The sequence below is a fragment of the Orcinus orca genome, chromosome 11 (genome assembly GCF_937001465.1).
Source record: "Orcinus orca chromosome 11, mOrcOrc1.1, whole genome shotgun sequence".
NCBI lineage: Eukaryota > Metazoa > Chordata > Mammalia > Artiodactyla > Delphinidae > Orcinus > Orcinus orca.
Genome location: NC_064569.1, coordinates 19,104,404 through 19,127,182, shown reverse-complemented (window position 1 = coordinate 19,127,182; position 22,779 = coordinate 19,104,404). Strand labels below are relative to the sequence as shown.

The 22,779-nt window shown below is 36.9% G+C and overlaps 1 protein-coding gene and 1 long non-coding RNA gene across 13 annotated transcripts in view; one reads left to right on the top strand and one right to left on the bottom strand.

Annotated features, from left to right (window-relative positions):
- Positions 1–22,779, top strand: part of SOX5 (SRY-box transcription factor 5) — a 992,020-nt gene that overhangs the window by 768,580 nt on the left and 200,661 nt on the right. For all 12 annotated transcript variants that reach the window (XM_033430324.2, XM_033430322.2, XM_033430323.2 and 9 more), the window contains 2 exons: positions 9,975–10,061; positions 18,517–18,689. In XM_033430324.2, the coding sequence (XP_033286215.1) occupies positions 9,975–10,061; positions 18,517–18,689 (260 nt within the window). The remainder of the gene's footprint in view (positions 1–9,974; positions 10,062–18,516; positions 18,690–22,779) is intronic.
- On the bottom strand, positions 7,811–21,855 carry LOC125960417 (uncharacterized). Its single transcript, XR_007470068.1, has 3 exons — positions 20,578–21,855; positions 10,855–11,018; positions 7,811–8,777 (listed from the first exon to the last, which is right to left on the bottom strand). It is a non-coding gene; the product is annotated as an uncharacterized LOC125960417 (long non-coding RNA).

Sequence of the window (22,779 nt, the reverse complement as noted above, 5' to 3'; positions counted from 1 at the left end):
ATTCTTTTTCAGGTAGACTGCCTATTTCCTCTCCATTTGTTTGATCTGGTGGGTCTTTACCTTGCTCCTTCATCTGCTATGTGTTTCTCTGTCTTCTCATTTTGCTTAACTTACTGTGTTTGGCGTCTCCTTTTCACAGGCTGCAGGTTCTTCGTTCCTGTTGTTTTCGGTGTCTGCCCCCAGTGGCTAAGGTTGGTTCAGTGGGTTTTAACGTAGGCTTCCTGGTGGAGGCGACTGGTGCCTGTGTTCTGGTGGATGAGGCTTGATCTTGTCTTTCTGGTGGAGAGGATTGTGTCCGATGGTGTGTTTTGGGGTGTCTGTGACCTTATTATGATTTTAGGCAGGCTCTCTGCTAATGGGTGGGGTTGTGTTCCTGTCCTGCTAGTTGTTTGGCATAAGATGTCCAGCACTATAGCTTGCTAGTCGTTGATTGGAGCTGGGTCTTAGTGCTGAGATGGAGATCTCTGGGAGAGCTTTTGCCATTTGATATTACATTGAGCTGGGAAGTCTCTGCTGGACCAGTGTCCTGAACTCGGCTCTCCCACCTCAGAGGCACAGGCCTGGCACCCCACCGGCTCACCAAGACCCTGTCAGCCACCCAGCTGTTGGGAAGTCTGAGGTCTTCTGCCAGCGTTCAGTAGGTGTTCTTTAGGAGTTGTTCCACATGTAGATGTATTTCTGATGTATTTGTGGGGAGGAAGGTGATCTCCACATCTTACTCCTCTGCCATCTTGAAGGTCTCCTCCACTTGTTCCTTTTTAAATGAAAATGGTTTTGACCATTTGAAAATGGTTGATTTTTTTGCTGTTTTGTATATTGGGGGTTCACAGCAAGTCTTACCTTACACAACTTTGTATCATTGTTGTTTAGATTATATTTAAGCTTGTGAACATTAAATGCCATTTTGCAAATAAAACTATTGTATTTTCTCATCTAAAATTACTCTAAAAATGACACAATCCAAAATCCATGAAAGGTTATGAGAGACCAAATATAACAAGTTGTTAAGGCAGATGGACTACTTTGGTTGAGAAGGCTGTGTGCAAATTTAGATATATGATTTTAAGGAAATCAAAGGATTTTTTCTTAATTTTAAAATCTGATGTTCTGTATTAGAACATAAAAATATAATTTGAGTTATAAGTAGCTTTTCAGCTCAGCTGTTCGACTACCTGAATATCACAATTTCTGATTTATCATATGAATCATGTCAGTTTTTATTGTTCATATCTTTTCAGGCATCTGGCAAGCTGAGATTGCGATTTGTTTTCACATATGTTGTGATAGAGAAGATTCAGGATGTGTAGTGGTTTAGCATCAGGCTGTATGCACTTTAATTCTCACTTCCAGTGGTAAAACATTCTGTCATATTTTTAAAGTATTGGGATTCTCATTCTAATGTATGTTAAGTGGTTTTCTATTTCTATACTTTTTGTATCTCCTTTATCATCTCTACCACCCACCTTCCCAATTATAAACAATAACAAAATTCTACAAATATGATCATTAATTTTTGTTTTCAGCATAGTCTAGATATCTAATTAAATGGATGATTATCTGAATATAATCTTACAGTAGGATAATTGCTTCATTTATAATTCAAATACATATTTAGGTAATTGTTTTCTTAAATATATCAGTAGCTATATATAATATGCTTAGACCTATGTTTCTTTACTAAACTGTGATATGGTTAAGCTATCTTAAACTTTTCCTGTTTGTTTATAAATTTGTCTTCTGAAATTAAGACTTCATTTGCCTTAAATATTCCTGATTCTCATATACCATTTGCTATAATTTAGTTCTTATGACTTGTCTTCTATTTTTCTTTCTTCTTCTATCTCACATATATGCAGTTGAGAAATACTATTTCAAATAAAACATATGGAAAATAACAGATGTATTACAGTTGGTCTCTGAGAAAGTTGGCTATTTGCTGGATGAAATAGTCTTGAGAATCTTTTACTGGAAATATTTTAACTGTTATAAATTGACTATTAATTGATACCGTCATGAACACCTTCCTCCCAATTTTCTGTCAAGTTGCCTTTGCTTTCCTATTGTACCCCTCTTGCCTTAGTAACCTTTTTTCTTCCTCCTACTCTCCACTCTCACCCCTCTAATTGTGACTAATGGCTAGAACCTAATACACATTTCACCACCCACACTTTGCTGACAACATAAATTATTTGGATAAAGATGGACAATATTCATTAGCTGTGTGTGCACTTTACTGAAAGAGCCTTACACAGGAGTGCCACACTTTCCCATTTTTATTAAAAGTTAAAATGCTTTTCCTGTCTTGGGGGTTGGGGTGAGTTAGCCATGATAGAGGACAGGGCTACAGTGCTAATAAATAAAAATAAGAAGTATTACCGCTGGTTGAGTGACCCTGGGAAAAGAGCACTACAAAGCTATTTGTTGTTCCCTTTCACTTGTCAACAGCACTGGCTTAAAAGCTTTAGCCATTGTTGAGGACCTTACAGAACCCTTGGAAAGTTAGAAAGACAATGGTCAAAAAAGAAACTCAGGCAAAGATTAGTTGAGTATTTTTGTAGTTCTGTGCTGTTTTGGGACAATTCATATATTAACCTAATGGAAGTGACAACAGTCTTTGTCCCTCTTACTACTACAGCTCTTTCAATGTCATCTTTATTGACATGAACCAACTGAAAAATTCATAGGAATGACAGATAAACCAGTGAAACTAAGGGTTATGAATCATTTTCATAAAAATGTGTAGAGGTAGAACTATTACCCTTTGATGCGGCTTTTGATTTCTAGGTAGTTTTAGTGAAGGGCAAAGTGAAGCATATGTATATACTTTTCATTTGGATTTTAACATAAATCTCTCGGGTTGTTGTATACTAAGTTGTAGTTGTAATGTTAGTCAAACTTTTTAAATGTTACTGTGTGCCCAGCACTGTCTTAAGCACTTTACATAAATTATTTCATTTAATTCTTTTGACAATAGTATAAGTATAGTTATTATCCCCTTTTATAGACGAGTAAATTGAAGCATAGAGAGGTTAAATTACTTGCCAAAGGTCACAAAATTAGTCATAGTAAGTGATGGAGTCATGTTGTATGATGTTAAGTTTTTTTTTACATTTAGTAGCAAAACAGAGATTTTGTACATGAGAAAAAAACTCTTTGAAATTCCTTTGAAATGCTGCCCTGAAATTACTTATGTTATTTTTTTCTGGGATCTAATATTTAACACAAGAAAAAAACGGAGTGTTTTAGTCTATGCAAGGAAATGCACTTGCTTTCTGAGTGATGGAGTGGATAAAACTAGGAGAGTTTAATAAGTCTGTCTCTTAATGGATATTTTGTGTAGGAAATATAGAGCCATCTTTTGAGGAGAAAATCCAAGTTTATTGATATGTAGCAGTTATAGCATATTGTTTTTTTTTTTTTTTGCGGTACGCGGGCCTCTCGCTGTTGTGGCCTCTCCCGTTGCGGAGCACAGGCTCCGGACGCGCAGGCTCAGCGGCCATGGCTCACGGGCCCAGCCGCCTCGCAGCATGTGGGATCCTCCCGGACCGGGGCACGAACCCGTGTCCCCTGCATCGGCAGGGGGACTCTCAACCATTGCGCCACCAGGGAAGCCCCTAGCATATTGATTATGGTATATTAAATCATGTAATGAAAAAATATTCTTCTAAAATATGGTATAAGATTGGATATAATTGAACAGGTGTGTTGACAGTTATAGCCTGTACGTTGAGAAAATTTAAGCCTGTGGGTAATGATTTAGATATTGCAATATTCCAAAAACCGGTTGCACATTAAAAATTTCAAAACTTGAGTCAGCAGGCCAAAGAATTTTTTTTTCTCTTAACCAAGCTCTTATTAAATTTCAAGTGGAAACAAAGAAATATTTTGGCACTACTAAAAGTAAAGTATTTCTAGAGCTTAATTCACTTCAGGATGATTACATATAAAATGAGGCTTATTGAAATACTAATGCTTTGGAATTTCAGATGTGTTTCTATTGTGTGTTGTGGTGTGTGTTATTTTTTAACATTTCCTAGAAGAACTTGATGTTTCCAGTAGCGGACTAGCTGTAGTGCTTGGCTAATGAGACTATTACAAGGCCTTCTGGTCTTCAGTGCCCAGATCCACTCCAGATATGTAGAAGTTTTTATATTACTAACATTGCATTGTTTGATATTTGCCCCCAAGTGTTGTCTAGACATGCAGCTATTGTCAACATGAATTGAACTCTTACTGGTATATGATTTCCAGATTTAGGCCAACCTTCCCCTCAAAAATAATCTTATTATCAGTAATTGAATAAGTAAATAGCAAGACTGTAATTAGCTTTTTGAAGAAAACTATAGTTAGCCAAGTGTACTAACTAACATTTATAACTAACTATTCTATATTTTCATGGGAGCCATCAAGTGAAAGCTTCCAAGGGGAGAATATTGAATTAACAGTACCTAATTCTAACCGACGTTCACCACCCAGACCACCTATCATCTAATTATTGTCTAAAACTAGATGAGGTGAATAAAACTGGACTAACATTTTACTTTTGAAAAGTTTGACTCTTTATTAAAAGAACTTATCGCGGTGCGTGGTATATGGAAAAGAACGCTAAACTAGGAGTTAGGCTTCAAGTGCTGCCTTCATCATTAATTAGATTTATTATCTTAGGCAAGTTTTAACCTTAAGTTAGATTTTCAGTCTGTAAAATGAAGAGTTTGGTCTAGTTATTACCCAACTTGGATTGAGCAAAACAGTCATCTCCCAACACTAGTTTCCTTGGTCAAATACGTAATCCATAACTCACGTAAAGATTGACGGTCTGTTAACACATAAAGTGGTCTAAATCTTGTAAGAAAAAGAAATGTCAATTTGTTTAATGTTAATTAGATTTACACGACAGTGGAATGCTTATTTTATTTGTTTGCTTTAGTGTTACTTGTAACCAAGCAATTTATGTTGGTTGGTTACAAGTAAACCAACCAACATAAATTTATGTCCAGTATATGTTTTAGTAAATCAGTTTTGTGGAATGCTTATCTAAATGTTATCTAAAGCTCCTTCCAGGTTTAAAATGCTGATTCTATGATATGAATAATCGACACATGCTTTTACTTCTTGACTTTGAAGGAGGTATTAGTATATTTTTGACGTTCAGCCATATTGTTGTTCCTTCCAAAAGAAAACTTTCATCCCTAAATGTGCACCCTATCACATGTCAGGAATAACACAGCTTAGTTTAAGCCACAAAATTAAAGTATAAACAGTGGTAGATTTGGTATGACCTAACTCCTGGGACTTTGTTTAAAAAGTCACATATTATACATACATATTTTTTGCTTGTTCGATTTTTTCAATGAGCTCTGCCACTGCAGCTCAAGGGAGATTAAGGAAAAAAAACCCTACATAAACACAAAGCAAAAACCTGAGCCTGTGTGTAAAGCTACTGCACTGGAGCGAATGTGGTTTAATTCTTGGCACTGGGAGCTTGTTGGAGAATTACAATATGTTGGCATGAGTCTCTGGGTTGGGTCTCATTGTTCCAGATGAGGGAGTCAGTCTTAAGGGTGTTTGGCACTGAAGGGAAAAAGGAGTGAGAGTTATAGGGAATGAGCAGGCCCTAAAGAGGCAGGATGCTGTTGTAACAATGGCTGGCACAGTTAGGGGGGCCATTCACTGGTGGGGATTGCCATAGGCATTGATGTGAAGAACGATATGTGAGTAAAAGAGGCAAGGGTAAGAAGGGAAAAGCAAGCAAACATATCAAAAGGGTCCTGATGGCAGAAAGAGACAAAAGTAATCCAGTTAGAGTCATCTTCCTGTTAATGGATTGACTGATAACTTTCATTTCTCTCTAATTTATCTTACAGCTTATTTCTTAATATTTATTTTATTTTCTCTTTAAAAATAGATATGCATTTACCTTACCCCTAAAAAGACAGATTCTGTAATTAAGAGGCCTTGGTTTTGTATTCCATCTGTGCTACTTTCTGACTAGGTGATGCTGGGCCTTGGTTTTCTTACTGAGCCTTGGTTTTCTCATCTGCAAAATGGATATAATGATAATATACAACATTGACAAATTATTGTATCTGACAGCATTCTGTAAACTGAAATGCCATGCAAATAATAATAACTATTATTATCTGTCATGCTTATTTTAATATAGAGAGCTCTAGCTTTAATTTTAATGATAATCATGATACTCCAATGCTTGGGAGAAGTAAATCTCAGGAGACTCTTTAAAGTGTTTAAAGTAAAACTATGACACATCTTAACATGAAAATAATGGATAATCCAGAATTTGAACATTTGGGAATAACTGTATGTCCAGAAACATACCATACTCACAGTTTAAAATACAATTCTACATGTATTTTTTTAAAATCACATCTTAGAAAGTGGAATATTTAATAGATAACTACTATCTCTTTTACTCCATAAGCACTGAAGTAGCAGTTACATAATTGTGTCAGATTTCACTTTAATCATATTCACACATTAATGAACAGGTATATTATAAATATTGAGATTTTGCCATTTGGTCTTTCACGGTTTTAATCATTTATATTCTATGGAATCTTTACCATTTTCAGAGAAATTCAGTCATTGGTACATGTCCATTTATTGTGATCATTATTGTGAGATCATTTCATACCACTTCTTCATGAACTACCAGTGGAAATAAATTCAAACAGTAGCAGTTGTAGAATATTGAACATGGATTTGCTTAAAGCTCTTTGTTTTACAGTAATTCAGACAGAGAGGTGAAGTAGGTGAAAAGATATGCTTTTGGTCCCCCTGAGCTAGATAGTGTTAAAGTCCTGGTGAGAATGCATATTGTTTGACTTATAGCCCAATAGTCCTTCCACCTTATGAATGCATTTTCATTTCAATGCATATATCTGCTATATGGTCATAGGTTTTCCTTAAATCATCCAAAATTCTAAAGTTCGAAGTCATATAGTGGGACTACCTCCTGAACATATTGAAAATTGTAAGGAATCTTGGCTTTTAATCTCATCATGCTGCCCATAGGTACATGTTACCCTGGGACATTCGATTTATCCTTTCAAATGTTTACTTCGTCCATCCACTGGAGTTAATAACAATAGTTTTTCTGACTGTCCATGGCTGTTTTGCAGGTGAAATGCAGTAATGTGTGTGTACTAAAAAGAGCAAAGGCTTTGGGATCCAGTAAGTTGAACTTAGCTCCGTATTAGGCAAGTCACGATATTTCTCAAAGCTTTGGTTTCTTAATGGTGAAACAGACATACCAATATCTAATTCAGGGGATTATTATGAGAAGTTTGAGATACCACATGTAAAGGACCTGGTACACTGTTTCTCACTTAACCCTCAAAAAGGCAGCTATCATTATCGTCATCAATAAGAGACTTAGGAATTTGTAGGGAAAAAAATAAACCTTAGTCCAAGACTCAGCTCTGCCCATTACATATGGTGAAACCTCAAACAAATCCTTTTCTTCCTTTGGTCTTTTTCTTAACCTGAAAGATGGATATAATAACACAATCTGCGTCTTCAGATTTTTGCTTTGATTAAATGAGAGAATACAGGTAAAAGCATCTAGCATAGCTCCTGGCACACAGGCTGTTCAATAAACGTTTATTGAATCTGAGTTTAAACCTCATCCAAATTGCAAGTATTATTGTCTTTATTCATCCACAGGCATGACAACCCTGAGTTAGATATATTTCTGATTTTACATCTTGCAAATTACTTGGTCTTAAAGAAGTTATTCATTTTTTTCTGTAGTGTATGTTAAAAGTCAGGTACTTGAAAAAAACGGCTTTGTATGAGAGCCTCCTATCTTTATGCAAGTTAATAAAGAGGCCAGGAATGTTGTGCAGGTTTCAGAAATCTGGCGGCTGTTTCTTTAACTCTGCAACTTAGACAGAAGACTTCTGTTTCTTTATGAGCACACTACAGTGAATATTTTGTCTAGCTGCAGGGGAAAAGCTTTGTCATGGACTTTGCAGACAATAGCCTTAAAAGTAAAATGGTCTGCTTTTGGTGCTGGGAGGTTCAGGGGCCTATTGTTAGTGCACAATGGATTTCTATTGCTGCATTCCTGCTTTGCAAGGTTTGTTAGCTTTTAATGACTGACGGTACTCTACTGCAAATACCATATTGGTTGGACCCTGTTTACATGCGACTCAAGAATTTCTGTAGAGTGCTGGAAAAAAGAAACAGTGGTATTTGTTTGACCTACTCTGATAAGGTTTAAAAAATGATTTCACTCACCAAGTGTTTACTGCGAATGTAGAAACATTGGCTATCCCTGCAGAAGTATTTTAAAGTTACTTGTATAGCCTCAGTGAACAGAAATATTGATTACAGTAAGAAGAGATTTAATGCATTTTATTACTCAGAATTGTCATTACCATTTTCAAAACAATGTGGTATAGAAATAGGGATATTTTAAGAAAAAGTAAAATCTTTAGGATCTTTTTTCCTTAAATGTGAAAAAATAGAAAGATATATTTTGTTACAAACGAAAAATAAAACATTTCACACATTCCATGTAAATGTGCACATAGTAGTTGTGGGGTGTGTGTGTATGTACACACTATACATACAGGCTATGTGAAGAAGTAATCATTCAGAGCTTTTCCCTATTTTATTTTCCCCAAGTTTTTGACATCTGAAAAAGAAGCAATCCACGCTGCCACAGTTTTTCCAAAGAAAATTTCACCTCCCATTCGTTGAAAACTCCACGCAGGCTTTGTGACTCTGATAGCTGATGTCTTTAAGATGAGGGCCTGAGAAAAGTAGATAGCATTAGCCAAGATGATGCTGAAGACGCTTTAAAATGCATTTTATTGTGGGGAAAATTAACGCTTTTCTAATAATCTTAGGGTCTCTAGGCCAGACTGTCCCTTTGATAAGTTAACATGTACTCCCTTTATGCTCCTAGTAGGGGGTAAACAAATGTCTGAACAAACACAAATACGCATAAACACCAATGTGGAGAATGGCAGTGTGTGTCTTCGATCCAGATAATAAGTGTGGGTATTGTTATTTAGATGGAGCATACTGGGACACTTATCTTTTAGTACACACCATTTTCTAACTGAATGCAGTGCTAATCGTGGGATTGAAAGCCATTGTAATTGTGTACCCATCTAAATGCTGACAAGAATATAAAATTACATTATTTGGAACTGAGTTTGATGTTTCAGAGTTTTATTAGCATTTATATTTACCTATACATTAAAATTCAACACAAAAGGAGAAATCAAAAACATGTGACATATAGAAACAAATGTCAGACTACCACATAACCCTGCTCTCTAAAATCTGTGTGTCCTGTCTTAATACAGGACATTTTAAAAGAGTGTGATACAAATCTGAAATAAGCAAATAATGTTTCCATTATAGGCATTACTTACTTGTCTAGATTCTGCAATCTTTGTAAAGCTTCTTTTACACCAACTCTTTTTTATATGTTCACGGTACTGGCAAATCTTTCCACAGTGTGCTAACCACCACACGATGTTAAACACATATTATGAAGTGGATGTAATTGTAAACACACAGAGGGACATAATTACATGTAGCAGATTTAAGAGCTAATTCTTTGCCTTTTTTTTACTCTGCATTTTATCAACATAATTATTTTTTGACTGCAGACTAACACCCTGAAATTGACAAGCATCCATTATAGCAGGAATTTGTTCACCAAATTGGAAAACAATGAACTGCAGGTTTATATGTACCCATTGTCATAAAGAATTAGTACAGCTTTGTTCCATAAGAGGAAAAAGCTAATGATTTTGAAACAGCAGGTGACAAAACACATTCTTTTTTTCCTCCCCTGTTATCAGTTTGTTGATGAAGTCATTATGAACTGGGACCAGGGTAGGGATGGCCTTCTTTTTAGCAGATAGACTTTTAATGAGCTTCGTTATAAAGATAGTCACATTGATTTGCTTACCTGTTTTTATTTCTTTACTTAGAAACCCCCAGTATTGAAAAGCTACTATCAAAGGACTGGAAAGACAAGCTTCTTGCAATGGGATCAGGGAACTTTGGTGAAATAAAAGGTAATATGTTTGCAATTATTTTGATCTAAAATGTACCGAAATGAATCTGATATTTAGAAATATTAGTGGTGATAAAGTACTTCTGCCCCCATGCACTCTGTCTTTGGTGTTTCTTCCTTCTAGCTTGAAAAGGGATGTACAGTGGTTCTTATTTTCTCTCTGTGCCTTATAATAGTATGTTTTTTTAACAGAATAACCCCACTATATCTTTAACAGTATTTGATTTTCATCTTTTTTTTTAAATTTTAAATGACTTACTTTATAAGTACAAATGTATCTACAGCAGGGTTAAAAACTGTATGAGATGATTTTATACATTCTACATATTAGAAGTATGAATATACGTAATCTCCTTTTAAAACCAGGAATGACAAAGGGAGAAGGTTTAATTCCTCATATAAAAATAAAATCAAGTGGTGCTTTCAATTAATTAAAAAGTGTGTTTTCTCAGAGCATAGCAGGCAATCTATGGTTTTCTATTTGTTGCCAATAGGACACTTTTGAATCTGAGTTCTAAAGGATTAATTTTAAGGAAAAACTACTTATTAATATTAATATATTTTGTTATGTATTACTCTATATTTTTGATAGAGGCTGAATATATATTTTAAATATCACCAGATTTATATTGATATACGTGTAGAAATCTGTGTGTAAATAACTTTTCTGCATATGTGTGTACGTGTAAGTGTTCTCCCACTGAGAGGCAGTCATCTCTCTTAAGGCTTTACTACCTCAGAGCATCCTGGAGAAGGGCAAAGCACAAATCAGTCTTCTCAAATGTTTGACTTACGTGATGTCAGCATCTCTGTTTGGGAAACTTCCATAAAATGTTTGCTTGAGTATCTCACTTTTCATCCATATATTTGGAGTTTACATATATTCAGGCTATGATTAGATGTGAATGGGTGGTGAGAGAATGAATTCCTGCTAATCAGCAAATTAAGTAACCAGAACCTATAATGGAATGAAATTCAAACAAGTAATAATTAATGTCCCTTAAAGAGCTTGAAGACAAAGTTTAAAGAGAACAGAAAAGTTTCATTTTCTGAGGCAGCAAGTCCTCTATTTTGTTGGATTTTAACCCATTTGCACCTGAGATGCAGGATGTATTCTCCAAGGTTCTTTATTCTCCTGTGACCTGGGTAATAACTGAGAGCAGAGCAGAGAAGACCGCCTGTTCCAAGCCTTGTGATCTCATTCCATTGGAGGACAAACATTTTTCCCTCCCTCCTTTTCCTCACAAGTCTAACTTAAAAGCAGCAACAGCAGTGATGATAAGCTTAGAGGAAAGAAGCTCAGCTGTCCTTTCAGGCTTGCCTGTGGGGTTAGTTCAGGAAGCTGCAGTACAGTCACAAAAGAAGTTTCTGTCTTTAATTTTGAGTTTTTTAAGCTTCACATTCAGAGCACAAGTTTAGTTATTGTCCTCTGGTTCTGTCCAAAAAGCTGTTTTCTGATGCATTTAAAAGCAACTGTAGATCTTTCTTCTGTTGGGGGCATGGTTGTTAGGTGCTCGGATCAGGTTTGGCAGAAAACTGGAGGAAAAAAGCTCTGGGTTACTTTTCCTATTGACTGCCCGTGACAGTTGCAATTACTATCCATTGTTCATAGGTGGCTCGAAAGTGGAGAGGATACAATAGTGTGTTGCCCTCTGGGAGGAAATGAATTTGACTTAATGGTTCTTGGGTGGGGGGCGGTCAGACCCTATGATTACGTGCTGCCCAGGAATGTGGTTTTCATACCACCTCAGACGAAGTTAGTCAAGAACAATAGCCCAGCTCTTTGGCCTCTGTTTTTTATGAGGCAGATAAAGGTGTAAGTCTCACGTATGCGTAGACTGTTTTCAGCCGGGGTAGGGAAGGATAAGCAAGACCTTTTTTTTAATCTGAAAATATGAACTTATTCAATTATTATATAATTTATTACTGATAATTCAGAGCAATGTATCTGAGTAGAACCTTTGTATATATTAGGATGTTTACAGCCTTTACAGTATTTACTGAGTCTTCTTGTGGATTGAAACTCTTCACCTCCATTTACACTGGTCAGTTTTCACTTAACTTTTAATTAGTTCCAGGAAACATGAGTGAGTGAATGAATGCATGCGTGTGTGTGTGTGTGTGTGTGTGTGTGTGTGTCCATTCTTGAATATCTAAGACCACAGCCAAGTAAGGGCAGAGCTCAGTTCCTAAGTGCTGGCTTCAAGTTGCTGTGAGTGAATTACTTTCAGCGTATTTGGACAAAGATTAAACTTACAGCTTGGCAAAATTCAACGAAGTGTTTCTTACTATTACTATTTAAAAAGTGAAAATGATAAACTTTTAAAAAGAGGAGAAATAAATAGCATTTGGTCTGGATAGTTTAGCTGTCAATAAAGAGTTGTCATACGCACTTAAAGTCAATCTCATTTTTCAAGAAACAGTGTGAGTTAGGAAAGGTCACCCATTTCTGAAAGCATAAAATTATTTTTCATGTTAGATTAGAATTTAGACCATTTTATGGTCTGGTACTTTGGAAATGTGAAGTAATTAGGTTTTAAAGTTACATTAGAAACAATTCTCTAAAAAAACACACACAAAAGTACACTGAATTCAGTTTTCCAGAACAAAAGAGTTTGACTAAAAAGGTCTACCGATAGCAAACAGTCAATATATATTATAAACTGATTAGATGACTACAGACACAATTTATTTATTCTTCTCTAATCAGCCGTATAGTGTAACTGGCCATTTACAGAGGTTTCTTTGCCCTTATCTATAGCAGAAGCACTGAGTAATCGTTGTGTGAAAGATGAAGAAATACATTTTATAGCCTCATAGTTACTGAGAAGGGAAAAAACAGTGCCTGCACTCCAGTTGGCAGCCAGTAGCATCACACATTGTTTCAGCTAGCATGAAATTCCATTACACTGAAGGTCATTGCATTGGCACGTCACCTGAGGACAGTATCTGGGGATCCATGGCAGCTTTGACTAATCTAAACAGATCGTCTGTTTTTCAACAAAGCCATTGCAAAATGTGTATTTTACTGACTTAAATTTATTTGTAAAATTATAACAAAAATATCTTCATGCAAAATTCTCTTAAAATATTTCTATTTTGTTCAGGTTATAAAAGCAGGGCATTGTTTGAGAGGTTTTCTGAGTAGGGCACTCAGAAAAGCCTAGATCAGTTTCTCTACCTGCCTTGTTTGAAGAATTCTTCAGAGCCTTGTTTCTTTCCCATTGGTATCCCAGATAGACCCTTCTCACCCTGCTCAGAATGCATTAATTTAGGCCAGTAAAGTGTTATATCTGGTATTAAGGAAAATGCCAGTTGTAGTCGGTATAATACAAAATTGGCTCTTTTTGAAAGCTATAATTTTGTTCTTTCTAGAAGATGGGACATAAAGGCAAACACCAAACAGCTCTAGAATGCCAATAATGGATTCAAGTAAATAACCCATTCCACAATACTATGGTCTTTCAGAACTCATGAATTAAAGCCATGCTATGTAGATTCAACACGAGGATTAAAGTAGATCCCCTCTTAGGTGACATAGCATTTTGAGATGAAAGAGATATGTACATTTAGTATATGGCTTGAAAGAGATGATTCTGTTTAAATAATATTAGACGATTTGAAAATAAGCAGGCTTGGAACAGGAATCAGGTCCCAGGTAATAATCTAGTAAGAGGTATCCTTGGATTTTTATAAATTTAAAACATGGAAACTAAAATCTCAGCATTTAGATATGTAAGGGTTTGTATAACTTTGAAAGCTGTTTTAAACCCACTCTTTTAAAAGTCCAGTAACTATTTAAGAAACACATGGTTTGCTAATTACCTTGTGACTGTTTCATTTGTGCATTTTATATATATATATATATATATATATATATATATTTCTTCACATTTTTTCAGAGGGGTTGGAAATGTTGATTATTTTCTGAGGGAACTGTTGTATCTGGAATTTGTTTAACATAAGAGTCAGCCATAAGGAAGGTACATAACATAAAGTCATTTACTTCTAAATAAAGTGAATGTTTAATGTTTTTAATCTACTAAGCTTGTTTTATAGTTCCTTGTAGTTGCTTATGAGTAATGTTTTCACTTTTTGTAAAAACTATTTCATAAGAACTGAAGAAAGACTACTGGGGCACAGAATATAAATTTTTAAAATAAGTTTGGCAGTGTCTATAAAAGCAGAAAGCGACTTTGTGTTTTCTGCAAATCAGTTACTTGCTCTGTCTTGGGAAGCCAGAGTCCTCATGCCAGTGTATAAACACAGCAAGCAATGGGAAGAGACCAATCAGCCACTGGCTCTCATTGATTTGTATATTGATAATCCAGTTCACCAGTTAAGAAGTTATAGGGCTTCCCTGGTGGCGCAGTGGTTGAGAGTCCGCCTGCCGATGCAGGGGACACGGGTTCGTGCCCCAGTCTGGGAGGATCCCATGTGCCGCCGAGCAGCTGGGCCCGTGAGCCATGGCCGCTGAGCCTGTGCTCCGCAATGGGAGAGGCCACAACAGTGAGAGGCCCGCGTACCACAAAAAAAACAAAACAAACAAACAAACAAAAGAGAAGTTATATATACCTTTTACAGCAGGCACTTAATAATGCATATTTTAAGCAGATACTCTTGCATATTTAATCTAGGGTTTATATTTGAAAATAAAAATATTCTCTCCTCAACATTTTTCTCATTTAAAAATACATTCATTCATTTAACAAGTATTCATCTGTCCGAGGGTTGTGAAGATCCTAAAATTAAAATAATTATAAAACCATTGTTTTTTTCCTGTAGATGTGGACTCCAAAGCTTACGCTATCCAGATCATTGGATAATAGAATTTACCTAAAACCTTTTCCTCTTTTAAATTAACATTTCTCTTACTAGGGGAGCATGATGTAGTTAAAAAGATTTGGTGTCTTGTTGCCCTGATTCTCTCAAAGACTTGTGGAAACGAGGTTACTTCTTTTGGTTTATTTCCTCATCCCCTCATTTAAAAACAGTTGCATTGATTACATGCCTGTTTATGTACAGCCACTTTGCTAACATCCTTTACAAAATTATTGTAACAAACTCATTTTATTCCTATTTTATGTAGGAAGAAATTGAGTCTCAGAGAGAGAGATTAATTATCCCAAACCACGTGCTTTAGTTGTGACAGGGTCAAGATGTGACTCTAATTCTGTCTGCCTTCAAAGCCTGTGCTCTCTACATGATGCTTGGTGGTCCGTCTTAGTAAAGTTGGAATGGGTGATCTCTAAAATCCTTTAAAACGTGAAAACATATTCAGACCCACCACAGCTAGATGAAGAGTCCCTCTGAGATGCACCCATCGTTAGCCTGCCTCCATGGTGAACTTTCCTTGTAGACTATCTAGCTTACTGTAGGCCCAAAGTTTGGAACCCGGTACGTATTTGATGAATGGATGACCAAGAAATGCCGTGTTTCGAGATGGCTATTATTGGCTACATTCCAGTCTCTAAGTGCAGTAAATTGAATGTGATATTAAAAACAAAACAAAGCTGTTTTTTACATTTTAAGTACAGTACCCAAGTAAGCAGATGGAATAATCTTGGGGAAAAGGTTATAAAATTACAATCTCCATTAAAAGGTAGACATTTGTAGTAAGAAATTGTATAGAACCATACTTTTTAAAAAAGGTAAGAACGACCCTTGCTTTCACTGTACAAATGGTAATGCACACGTCTTGTTCCTAACGTCCCAGAAACAAAATATCCAGCCATGGGGTAACAATGGTAAAGACCATAGCTACTTTTCAGTTGTTCCATTTCATTCTGATAGTCGCCCTTAAAACTGATAGCTTTCACGGGCATTTCCTGGCAGTCCAGTGGTGAAGACTTGGTGCTTTCACTGCCAGGGAACTCCCGCAAGTCAAGTGGTGCAGCCAGAAAAAAAAAACCTGATAGCTTTCCATAGTACATATATTTTAAAATCCAAGCCAAAGTCCACCTTTTAAGATATTGAAGCAAAAAGAATTGAAATATTTTTTCAAAATAAATTACAGAAATCGGAAAGAAGGTAAGAATATTTATCGTTTTAGCAGTGTACACTAGAATATCAATTTATACTGTCATGTAATACATGATTGCATTCCTTATGTAATTTTAATAGATTCCAACTTCTAAGAGTATCTATATTGCAGTAAAGGATATATAACTAAATTTTATCAAAGTTTGATTGCATTTGTTGTCAATGAAAAAGACCAATGCACAGATGTTTGTAAGTTAGATAACTTAAATATTCCTTTGATGAAATAGAATAATGCCATTCATACCTTCTGATGAGGGGGTCTGACTTTTACTCTAGTTGGATAAGACTGCCATTGAGAAAAGCTTTAGTTGTAAATTTAGAATAACTTAAATTTGTTTCTGTTCATTATATTTTCAGTTCATTCAACAAATACTGCTCTCTGTCTTGCCATGTGCTATGTTCTGGAGATGTAATGGTAGCAAATGGAGTAGACAGATTTCTGCCCTTCTGGAGCTTACACTCTAGTAGAGGCATTTTCTTTTATTTTTTTTTTTCCAATTTTTTATTATTATTATTATTTTTTTACAGCTTTATTGGAGTATAATTGCTTTACATTGGTGTGTTAGTTGCTGCTGTATAACAAAGTGAATCAGCTATATGCATACATATATCCCCATATCCCCACCCTCTCGCGTCTCCCTCCCACCCTCCCTATCCCACCCCTCTAGGTGGTCACAAAGCACTGAGCTGATTTCCCTGTGTTATGCGGCTGCTTGAGGCACTTTCATTAGGCAGAATTTTTAAAGGCAACGTAATGAATGACTTTTAGATTCTTCAGGTGGATTACCAGTTGAAAGCAACAACATTTCCATAAAAAAAAATCAAAGCAATTCGAGTCCTGTCCAAATTATAACACTGATAATCTAAGGGACACCAACAATAAAAGAAAAAAAAAAAACATCCTGGCAAAGATTGACTGTTGCTTTGAATTAAATGTGTGGTAATTTTTTTGAGGGAAGAAACATAATCTCTAGTTTACTTTCAGCATCAAAATTCTAGAACTTTTCCTTTCCTGAGTGACTCTTCCTTCCTTTTACTTTTCCTTTAGTTATATCAAAACTCCCAAAGATTTACTGTGATTTTGATTGTAACTTCAAGCCATATATCTATTGCATTTTGGTAGAATAGAACAATATTGGGGAAATATAAGCTTCCAAAGATTTTTTCTTGTTATTTCAAATGTATTTGAAAGCATCCTTAACTTAAGTAATCCTAATAAGGGTTATTTATCTATTTGCATAGAATCATACATTATCACTCAATTAAGGACTTTTCTCTCATCTTAAGAAGTTTATTTATTTAATTCATTTAAGAAAAGGTTATGGGGTGCCTACTATGTGCTAGGCATTACTCTGGGGACATAGTATTAAACAAAAAAAGCTAGAATTCTGCTATCATGGAGTTTATACTCTACTGGGAGATTCAATAAATAAATATGTCAATAATGGTACAACATATGGTGCTAACGACTATAATCTTGGATTTAACTGTAATCTTGGGTGGCCATAATGTAATCAGTTAGTTTCCAACTACATTTCATTATTTCATGAGAACATAAATTTATATTCTCAAACTTGAATCTTTTTTCTGCTAGCTATATTCTATTTTTGAAGAAAGCTTCTGAGTGGCATATGAGAAAACAGTCTAAAACGTGATTAACTAATAGAGTTTTCCTTTTTAAATGTAGAATTCCTTAATTCTGATTCTTCAAGACTCTCTTTTTAAGAAAAGAAGAATCGTATTACTGATAATAATACCCTTGATCTCTTAATAATTGTGGTTATTAAATTTTCATGTTTTGTCTTGCCTCTTTGATTAAAAAAAAAAAACTACTTACGGGGCTTCCCAGGTGGCGCAGTGGTTGAGAGTCCGCCTGCCGATGCAGGGGACACGGGTTCGTGCCCCGGTCTGGGAAGATCCCACATGCCTCGGAGTGGCTGGGCCCGTGAGCCATGGCCGCTGAGCCTGCGCGTCCGGAGCCTGTGCTCCGCAACGGTAGAGGCCACAACAGCGAGAGGCCCGTGTACCGCAAAAAAAAAAAAAAAAAAACTACTTAGGGCCAAGAACTGTGTTTTAAGCCTCTTTTTATTTCCATCAAACCCCAGCTTAGAACATTAAGAATAATAAATGCTCAGCCAACAGTTTTTTATTTACTTATAAAAGGGGGAAACAGCTACAGATTATTACTCATCATAAATAAAAACAATCAAAATATTTGTTCATCCTATTTTGTAATGAGTAAAGAGCCATCACTTTTTACTGTTGAGTTATAATCTAAAAGAAGGTAAGTATATGTTTGTGTGTCAAACCTTACTCTTGTAATAATTCTCTATACACCAGAATCACTGTCATCAAAAAACCACTCTCTCCTTATTTCTCTTTTCTTACATGTTTTATTGCCATCTTATTTTCAGGGACTCCCGAAAGCCTCGCTGAGAAGGAGAGACAGCTCATGGGGATGATCAATCAGCTAACCAGTCTGCGAGAGCAGCTGTTGGCTGCCCATGATGAGCAGAAGAAACTGGCTGCATCTCAGATTGAGAAACAGCGCCAGCAAATGGAGCTGGCCAAGCAGCAGCAAGAACAGGTGAGTGAGAACTAGAGAACACAGTCAGATTCCTCAGGTGTTGTTCTGCCTGCAGCATATAGGTCACTCTTGGAGGCAAACAAAGATCAGTAAAAGCTTCTCCCTCCTGCCTTGCCTAAGTAAATAAAAAGGCAAAACACCAAAGCGAGCAAAAAACTCATCTGAAAAAGCTTATTAACTATTTTAGTGGTACATAACTTGGAAGTGATTATAATCGAGGTGAAATTCATGAGCCCAGTACCAAAAAGAACCGTGGAGAGTCAAGAGACCATTTCCAGTCAGGGACATTAGGAAAGATTTCATTCAACGTGTTTGGTGTGAACTTGGAAGGCTAGGTAGGATTCAACAAGTGAAGTCAATTTCCGATCATGGGGCAAGAGGTTTGGTTAGGAGGCTATTATGATCATCTAAATAAGGTGTGAGACTCTAAACCAGATAGGGTAATGACCATGGAGAAAGAGAAAGAAGGGATAAATAGGTGGAAGAATTATGGTCAGTTGAATTTTTTAAGTGGGCTAAAGAGAGAGGAAAAGCGTTGAGCCTGGGTAACAGGGAAGGTCAAGAGGAGGGCAGATTTGGAAAAGCAGGTGGTTTTATTATGCGGAATCAGAGCTGTCGTCAGGTTGTCCATCTGAAAGTATGTGAGAGAATAGAAATATCAATTAACAGTTTGGAAGAGAGGGCTGAGCCTCATTTCCTAGATTATCTACATAGAGATGGTAGTTTAAACCACTGGAGAAAGTCAGTTTCATTCATTTATTCAAAAAATAGTAATCAAGTGCTTCTTGTGTGCCAGGCACTGTGCTAACTACTGAAGTTACCTCGATTAACCAGAAAGACAAAGCCCCTAATTTCTAGTGGAAAGAGAGACAATTAACAAAGGAAAAGAAAAATTACCAAAATAACTTCAGAGAGTGATAAGTAATTTGAAAAAGTGTCATGAGAGTAATTTAATAAATATTGATTAATATGACAAGTTTGGGTTTTGCCATCTTAGTTTGGGTGGTTGGATCTGCCAGTTAAGCTCAGATCTAAATGACCTATGAGAGGCAGCGGTATTAATATCTAGGGCCAAGGTGTTTCATGCAGAGGAATGACAGGTTTATAGGCCTTAAATGAGAGTAGTGGTGATATCATGAGAAAATGGAAAGGAATTAAGGGAAGAGAGATCCTTGGGAGATGCTGGCGTATAGCCAGTAGGGAGAGGAAAACGAACATATCCAGAAGCAAGAAGCTACTAGAAGTCATTTAGATTCTCATTGTCAGCCTTTAAGCATGGGGCTTCTCTGGAGCTTTAGTAGCAGAAGTCAGATAATAAGAATTGACATGTAGAAGAACGATGCATAGTGGGGAAATGGAGGTAGTGCATAAGGAGTATTACTTAAAAGAGGCTTGGTAGTCATGGGAAGGAAAGACAGAAGGTGTCATAGGGTGAGCTTACATATAAAGATGGTACATCTTTTCTAGGACTAACTTAGTTTACCGTCCCATGTTCTGCGTTTAGTGCACTCACCGTCTTAAGTGGAGGAGGGCTGTTATTTAGTCAAGGGTACTTTTGTATCTACACAAATACTGCAAAACCTTCTAGACAGCTGTCAAAGTGTAAACTAGCAGAGTTGAAAGAGGTGGAGAAACATTCAGATTACATTTGAGGAGCCCTCCTTTCCTTCTGTTTACTTTTCTCTACTTGATGGTTCATCTCTGCTTGAAAGATGATATTTTTATTTTTAATGAAATGCGTCACCATCTTCCTTAAGTATATATTTAGCCTGTTATTGGAGATGGCCCTTATTCCTCTTGCTCTACCCCTGTGATGAAATAGCTCAGAATGATTGCCCACGACAGTCTAGAAGAACACCACTCTTTTCTTGTTCATAACCCTCGATACCTTCAGACATCTGAATTCAGAAGATCCTAGGAGCCTCTGAAACTGGAACTCAGATGGGGATATTTCTTTGTAGAGAATCCATACTTCGATGGGCCTGAGGGCATGCTTGTCCTAAAAAATCTGAGCAATTACTAATGGAGAGCAAGGCTCCTTACTTTCTCTTTCACACTCTGGCCCATCCTCAAATATCATCAACAGATTCTAGAATTTTTTACTTACTCTGACATTCTCCTTAGAACTTCAGAAATCCTTAGGTTCTTCCAGAAATTCTCCGCTGTATTGGAGCGTTGCCAGGTAATGCTGCCTATACAGCCTGAAAGAAGATCCCTCCTGAGAGCTACCGGTCAGCTTCCTGGAGCCCGTTCTGCTCTCCCAGATCCTCTCCGCCGTGCAGTGCTGGCTCACAGCATCACCACTTTGGTAGTCACTGATCTTTTCATCGGGACACAGGGATATTTCTGAAGGACATTTAGTATTTATTCCTTAAGATTCAGGTTAGGTTTCTCTCACCTTGAGAACTCCTTTTCTGACCCTACTCCCAACACTCCCTAGTCAGTACACTGTGTCCCTACTCTGTGCTCCATTCCATATTCATCTTTTCAACAACTTTCTGTTGAGCACCAATTTGATGCCAGCTTCTGTTTTAGTTAATAGGTTACAGCAAGGAATAAAACAGACCAAAATACCTCATGTATTGAATTCTAGTTGGGAAGAGATAGACAATAAATAAGTAAAATATATGTTGAAAATGAAGCAGAAAAATAGGGATGAGGGTGCCAGGTAGAGAGATAGGCTCTTTTAAAATGACTGCTCAGGGCTTCCCTGGTGGCGCAGTAGTTAAGAATCCGCTTGCCAATGCAGGGGACACGGGTTCGAGCCCTGGTCCAGGAAGATCCCACATGCTGCGGAACAGCTAAGCCCGTGTGCCACAACTACTGAAGCCCGCATGCCTAGAGCCCATGCTCTGCAACAAGAGAAGCCACCGCAATGAGAAGCCCACGCACTGCAACAAAGGGTAGCCCCTGCTCGCCACAACTAGAGAAAGCCCATGTGCAGCAATGAAGACCAAACGCAGCCAAAAAAAAAAAAGACTGCTCAGGGAAGGCCTCATTGATAGGGTAACAGCTGAGCAGAGACTTGTAGGAGGTGAGGGAGTGACCAATGCAGTTATCTAGGAAAAGAGTGTTCCAGATGGAGGGGAAAGCAAGTGCAAAGGCCCAGAGGCAGGAGTACCCTCGGGAAATAGGAGTACCCTTGGTGTGTTCAACAGACAGGAAAGCGGAGATGACGTCAGAGAGATAGCAGGAGGCCAGCTCATACAGGGCCTTGCAGGCATCATATGGAAACTGGCTTTTACTCTGAGCGAGACAGAGGGTTTTGAAAAGAGGAATAACACAACACAACTTATATTTTAAAAGGATCTCTCTTGGTGCTGGTTTATAGTAGGCTGCAGGGAGTGAGGGCAGAGGCAGAAAGAGAAGATAGGATGCTATCACAGCAATCCAGGCAAGAGGCAGCAGTGACTTAGAACAGGAGGAAGTGTGTAGGGCTATGAGGTGGTTAGTTTAATAAAATCTTAAGGCACTTATAAAAGGATTTAAATATCAGCTGAAATATTGATATGTGGGAGGAAAGAACTGGACTTAAGGAAGAGAGTGGTATTTCGTTTTCTACCTTTTCCTTTCCGACTTTTCTTCAAAGAGAGAAAAAGGAATTTCTTTAGACTGTATTCCTAAGATAAAACAAAAGCATTAAAATAATTATAATTGTACCAGCGTACATAGGGGAAATAAAAAGTTCATTGTGCAGCCATGTAGATCCAACCTCATCATATAGGTTCTTTACTTTCATTCATAGTAATGGACTCTGCATAAATTTTTTCCTGAATTTTTTGCTTTCTGATACAGAGGTTAAGGGATATACTTTCCTAATGAAAACGATAGTGACCATAGCATTGAGAATAAGAATTAGAGCGTATTTGTAAGGCAGCTATAAGTTTCATGAGAAGTTACATTCTTGTGAGAAGGTTTCCTGCCCTATCTCATGAAGTGTTTAGAATTTTCTTCTTGTCTCTTCACTCATGCCCTCTTCATCAAGTGTTCACTCTGTACTCTTTTTGCATCAGGCTTTGCGTGAATGGTGAGAGCAAAATCTACGTGACCCCTAACTTCACCGTATTTATGAATTTCTACCTAGGAGACA